The sequence below is a fragment of the Capsicum annuum genome, chromosome 2, assembly GCF_002878395.1.
Source record: "Capsicum annuum cultivar UCD-10X-F1 chromosome 2, UCD10Xv1.1, whole genome shotgun sequence".
Taxonomy (NCBI): domain Eukaryota; kingdom Viridiplantae; phylum Streptophyta; class Magnoliopsida; order Solanales; family Solanaceae; genus Capsicum; species Capsicum annuum.
The window spans coordinates 145,490,542-145,496,641 of NC_061112.1; the positions used below are offsets into that span (position 1 = coordinate 145,490,542).

Here is a 6,100-nt window from a genome sequence, read left to right on the forward strand (position 1 = left end):
AATTCCTCTTTTTTTTTTTTTTTTTTTTTTATGACCAATGTACCCTTCATTCCACCCCCTATTTCCCATCCAACTTTCCTAAATAGTAGTAATAACAAGGTGAAAGCATAAGCACTGAATTCTAGTTGTAAAAGAAAAGGACTAATCCAAAGGGTGTGGTTGGATGGACATGGACAGGTTTTAAGTTCAAATCTTAAATATAAAAGAAAAAGGACTAGAGTAGGAAGCACCTTAGTAGTCTTTTAAACATAAATTTGATTGTGTATCGAGTAAAATCGAATCTAGTAGAAAGAATGAATTATATCATGACATGTGACAAAATAGAATACGAAAAAACTTCTGCAGGTGATTTGGGGAGAATCAAGAAGACTCCCCTCCAATATTATTGTGAAAAGTTGTAGACATCTTTCACAGAAGGTCCAGCTAGGGATCAGGTATTCAAGAGAAGTTTCAATTTGAGAAGATCGCTTTATAGCTAGAAATGGTTATACTTTAAAGCGATCTCATGAAACCGTAAGTATGTGCTACAAGATAGCGTTTTCAATACCCTACCATGACGCCATTTCACATTAAGGAGTATACATTTTTACACCTATAAAAGTAGGCTCTGCAGAGAATAAAATCATATATTTGTATTGATTGGACGCCTTGATGCTTTAGCCTAATGGGAAGGAACTGATCAACTTAATTCACTTGCATTTAACACTCTTTTACAGATTCTATTGTTAAAATGAATCACGATATTGTCGAGAATAGATTGAAACTCAAAAGGAAAAAAAAAAATTGAAATTGAAGATGATCAAAAATAATATTTGAAAATTAAAATTGTAAATTATCTTACATTTCACTTGACAGAGAGTTGACCTATCATGTTTAACCACTTTTTTCCAATTTATCTTAAAAGATTAGTTCCAAACATAATAAAACAATGTTCTGGTGTTTTTTTTTTAATGTCAAACGACTCCATATTCTTTGTTAAACCTTACCTAACACTTAATTAAATTATATGCGTAATATTTATTGAAAGTCTATTTTCTAAAATTTATCAGTGAATTTTAATTTATATTAAGTTAGTTCTATTATTTTTGCCAGAATACCAATTATTGATATTTGTCATGAACTTTACGTGTCAGAATTGAGTAAATATTTTTGCAGTATTATTAATGCACGAAATTTAAACTTTTTAAGAAGAGTACGAAAAGATTGATGACGAGGGTTTGTCTAACGTGGGAAAGAAAATGAAATGACAATTAGCGTAACCTAATAAAGGTAATGGAGTAGTAAGTCCTCCATTCAACCTTGCTGCTGTCTGTTTCCATTTGTAGATATTTTGTAAATATATTCAATATAATATTCACAGACAGAAAGAAAAATCAAGCAATGGAGAGGAAATGCTTTTCGATTTGGCTAACGTCGGAAAGTTGCGTAAGAAAGAGACGTTTTTCTCTTTATATTATACTAGTAGTGGTAGGGGTAAGTTGGGTACGCGGGATAAGATAGAATATCCAACGATTAGATTTATATTATATTTAACTTGACGATATAATTTTAGAATACATAAAATTGTTATTTCTATTGTTTCTAATGAGTGTGTTGAATCAATATTGAAAAAAAATAAATCGAGAGCATAACATATCTAATATTACAAAATTATTGAATATTTTGATATATTTTAGCTATCTTTAGTTCAAATCCGATCACAAATTGAGTCTCTTTTTTTTTTTAAAAAAAAAAAAAAAAACCTTTGTATCAAGTCAGAGAAAGACAAATAAATTAAATCAAATGGAATATTAATTTTACAATTTTGTTTTCTCTTTAAAAGTAGAAGGCAACCAATAAGAAAAATATCATCAGATATAGCTAGATTTCAAGATCAGTAAAGTTACTGCTGGCACACAGTACTCCTTTCATAAAAGCATGCTAGTAGATTGGTTAAAAACACTAGACTACTGCACTACAAGTAGAAAATAAAAGTGAATGAACTAGTTAAGATATAAAAGCCAAAGTATTTATGAATGATTGAACAAGAGAGAAAGGCAAGTTACTCGTAGGGTCAAGAAAAAAAGAAAGGTGGGGTTCGAATAATTTGTTAGGAGTAATATTTACATCAAATTAATAGCAATACATTTTTAAGTAGGAATATATATATATATATATATATATATATATATATATATATATATCACTTAATTAACAATAACAACATATTCAATATACATCCTTTCAAAAGAGGGTTAAATGATAGATCAAAATATAAGTAAACCTTATAACAACAACAACAAATTCAGTGTATTTTTATATATATAGTGAGGTCTGGAGAAGATAAAATATATGCAGTCATACCATTACCTTAGGAGAAGTAGAAATATTGTTTCCGATAAACCTTATAATAAATTGTAATCAAATTTTATTTCTGTTCAGCTCAGTAATTGGATTTTAATAATAGATGGGGGGGGGAGGGTAAGAATTTTGTATTCCTATATAAATATTAGGGTTGGGTGGAAGCTTTAAGCTAGTATTCTAAAAGTGGCCTAGTCCATGTCTGAATTAGGCAGCTAAGAGAGGAATGGTACAAAATCAAGTGAAATACTACAAGTAGTTAATAATAGTGGGAAACATATATCTATCATATCTAACCCTATCTCTCTCCACTAACTTTTTCTCCCAACAACTTAACCCTCTCTATAAGTCGTAGGTTTCATGTTCTTTCAATATACTCAATAAAACCCTTTTTAATTTATCATATTATTTTACATATAAGTATTCAACTCCACGCATCTATTTTAGGCAGACAGACAGAGAAAAAAGAACTACAACTAGAGAGGGAGAGAAAGAGAAAGAGAATATTTAAAAGTTTAGGAAACTGAAAACAAGTCCTTTTGTAGCAATTGCCATAACCCCCACCCCCCACCAAACCATAAAAAATCTGCAAAATTTTGAACTATTTTCTGTTTTATAGTTTTCAGATTTTTGGTTTTTTGGTGTAGAGAGAAATGTGGGATCTAAATGATTCACCGGATCGACGAAGGCCGGATTTTGATGAATCAGAAGAAGCCTATTCTTCTCAAGTTCATCGGGTCGGATCTTTTTCGAATTCAAGTTCTTCAGCTGTAGCTACTGATGATGTTTCTGAAGAAGAAGTCGGAGTAAGATCAGGAAAGAAAAAAAGAAGTACTAAGCCTAGTAAAATATTCGGGTTTTCCGTTTTGGGCCCTGATGATGAAGAAGAAGAAAAGCCGGTAACCCGGCAGTTTTTCCCGGTTGATGAGCCTGAAACGGGTTGTGTTACAAATGATTCCCCGAATTTTCCCAGAGCTCACTGGGTTGGTGTTAAATTTTACCAAAATGAGCCACTTGTCAATACGGGATTGGCTAAGCCTATAGATATGGCAAAACAGCAACAGCAGCAGCAGCCGCCACCAATCAAAAAGAGCCGCCGTGGACCACGGTCTAGAAGCTCACAGTACCGTGGGGTTACCTTCTACCGGAGAACTGGCCGGTGGGAGTCTCACATATGGTGAGCCATTTAAGTCAAAATTGTGTAATTTTTTTTATTTTTTTTAAAATCTCATTTCGTTTAATTATTTTTCAGGGATTGTGGAAAACAAGTTTATCTCGGTATGTAATAGTATTTTCATTTGAGCTACTAATTATACATACAAAATTAATAAATTAATCTTTTTTTTTTTAATTCTGAACGGGATTTCCTTTATATTATTTCTGTGTAGGTGGATTTGATACTGCACATGCAGCAGCCCGGTGAGCTCCTCGTTTTTAGCATTAAATTTCTTTGTTTATTTTTTATTCTTGAATTATATGATGAATTAATTTATTTATTTTTGACAAATTACAGAGCATATGATAGGGCAGCTATAAAATTCCGGGGAGTGGAAGCGGACATAAACTTTAGCTTAGAAGATTATGAATCCGACTTGAAACAGGTAATTGTGTGTGTTTTATATTCCTTTTTATCTCTATTTAATTTAGTTTCTGTGTATCTTATCTTGAACAGTGTTTTTTCCTTATCATCAATAGTTGTGTACTTACATTTTGGTACCACGAAATTGTGGCCACCATCAAATTGACGAAGAATTTTTTTTTCTAATTTTTTTTTTTTTTAAATTTTATGTGTGATACAGATGACAAATTTAACAAAGGAAGAGTTTGTGCATGTGCTTCGAAGACAAAGTACTGGTTTTCCGAGGGGAAGTTCCAAGTATAGAGGGGTGACTTTACACAAATGTGGTAGATGGGAAGCTAGAATGGGACAGTTCTTAGGCAAAAAGTAAATAGAATAAAAATAAAAATCCTATCCTCATATTATTATTCTTCTGAATGGTTCTATCCATCTTCAAAAGAATAATCCTTTTTGTTGTTAATTCAATTCTTTTGTTAGGTTACGTATTAGTAATTCCTGTTCTTTTTCCTTAATAGGTACGTTTATTTGGGCCTCTTTGATACTGAGATTGAAGCAGCCAGGTGCGTGGTTGCAATGCCGAATTTATTCGATCTTCCTACTTGACTTCAATTACTTGCCAGGCTTTTAACGTAACGTACTTTTCTTTTACTTTTTTTTGGTTCGTTAATATAGGGCTTATGATAAAGCTGCTATTAAGTGTAACGGGAAGGAAGCAGTTACTAACTTTGAACCAAGCATTTACGAAAATGAACTGAACTCAATTGGTAAAATATCATTCATATGTACTGCTTTTATTTGCCATTCCATTTGGTAATTTTTCAAACAGAAGATTCATTAATGTTATATCCCAGAATCTAGCGATTACGCTGCAGATCATAATCTGGACCTAAGTTTGGGTGGATCAAGCTCAAATCAAGGAATCCGCGAATTGGGGGATAATAGAGGAGGTCAAAATCATTCATCTATGCATTTTGATATTGATTGGCGTCGCAATGGTTTAAGGCCTGAGGTATATTTACACGGTCAATTGCCGTATTTTGTTTTAAAATATTATCAATTAATCGTTCTTCTTATGGAAACATATGTTTTATTTCCAGAAGCAATCTGCCCTTATCGATGCACGAAGAAGAGATAGTGGGTACAATGAAGCAGAAACCTTGCAACTATTGAGCCAGACACACTTACATTCTCCAGTCTCCTTGAAGCATAATAATAATAATAATAATAATAACAATAGTAATCAAGTGCAACGATTTGGCCAATTTATGAGACCTGGTGATCAATCCCATATGATTCAAATGTTTCCTCCACAATTCGGGTCATCAAATTATCAGGTGAATATCCTGTTTAATCGGTCTTATGTATGTGTACATTTTTCGCTTCAAATCCAGCAAATTTTGAAAATTGTTGTCAATTAATGCAGATTCAGATTCAATACCCAAGCGGCAGCAATGGAGGCCGAATTGGAGGTACAAATGTAGGAGATCTATCGCTCTCAACAAGCCATGGTTCTTCGCAATGGAAATCCAATTTTCCTCCTCAAATATTTGCAGCTGCTGCAGCATCATCAGGATTCCCCCAGCAGATACCAAGACCTCAAAATTGGTCCTCAGAAAATGGCTTTCATCACTCACTCATGAGACCATCTTGACCATACTATTCCACTACATTACTTGCCATTTTTCTCCTTGTGTTTTTGTAAGCTAATTTGTAAAGAGTACTAAAGGGTTGATATTCTTAATACTCCATATATTATTACCCAAAGGCTAGCTCTTGGTTGGAACCCAGAAAGGAAAAATTAGAAAAAAAAAAAGAAAAAAGAAAAAAGGTAGACAAAAGTTTTGGGAAATTCTAACTCATTTGGAAAATATGTCTCCTCATAATTAATTTGTACTCCAATACTAACTGAAGGCAAGATTTTCAACTAGACTTGTATTAGATTCTTCTGACTATGAAGTATGAAGTGCCAATTTGCCCCATTCTCTCTCTCGTTTTAACTTGTATACATTTGAATTGTTTTTCTTGTAACAAAAATCTCAACTACTTAAACTTCACATTTGAGTAATGACGGAAAGTCAGTTGAATCATAATTTAATTTTTAAATATTTGTAAGTTTGTTTTTGGAAATTTCACTCTCAAAACTTCAATCTTTTCCAAACAAATAGTGTGTCCATATGCAAC

General features: G+C 32.5%; 1 protein-coding gene across 4 annotated transcripts; it reads left to right on the forward strand.

The window, feature by feature from the left end:
- The first annotated feature begins 2,514 nt into the window (after positions 1–2,514).
- LOC107860268 (AP2-like ethylene-responsive transcription factor TOE3) lies at positions 2,515–5,898 on the forward strand. 4 transcript variants are annotated; one of them, XM_016705550.2, is made up of 10 exons: positions 2,515–3,517; positions 3,593–3,618; positions 3,729–3,759; positions 3,854–3,941; positions 4,140–4,285; positions 4,435–4,479; positions 4,592–4,683; positions 4,771–4,928; positions 5,017–5,253; positions 5,343–5,898. In XM_016705550.2, the coding sequence occupies exons 1-10, from the start codon at positions 2,994–2,996 to the stop codon at positions 5,568–5,570; spliced, it is 1,575 nt and encodes a 524-aa protein (XP_016561036.1). In that variant the 5' UTR covers positions 2,515–2,993; the 3' UTR covers positions 5,571–5,898.
- Positions 5,899–6,100: the final 202 nt, after the last annotated feature.

Excerpts from the sequence above, each read along its gene's own strand:
- LOC107860268 (XM_016705550.2), top strand. The coding sequence starts at position 2,994 with ATGTGGGATCTAAATGATTCACCGGATCGACGAAGGCCGGATTTTGAT. Across the intron at positions 3,518-3,592 it reads CGGTGGGAGTCTCACATATG|GGATTGTGGAAAACAAGTTT; the intron begins GTGAGCCATTTA and ends ATTATTTTTCAG. Across the intron at positions 3,760-3,853 it reads ACTGCACATGCAGCAGCCCG|AGCATATGATAGGGCAGCTA; the intron begins GTGAGCTCCTCG and ends GACAAATTACAG.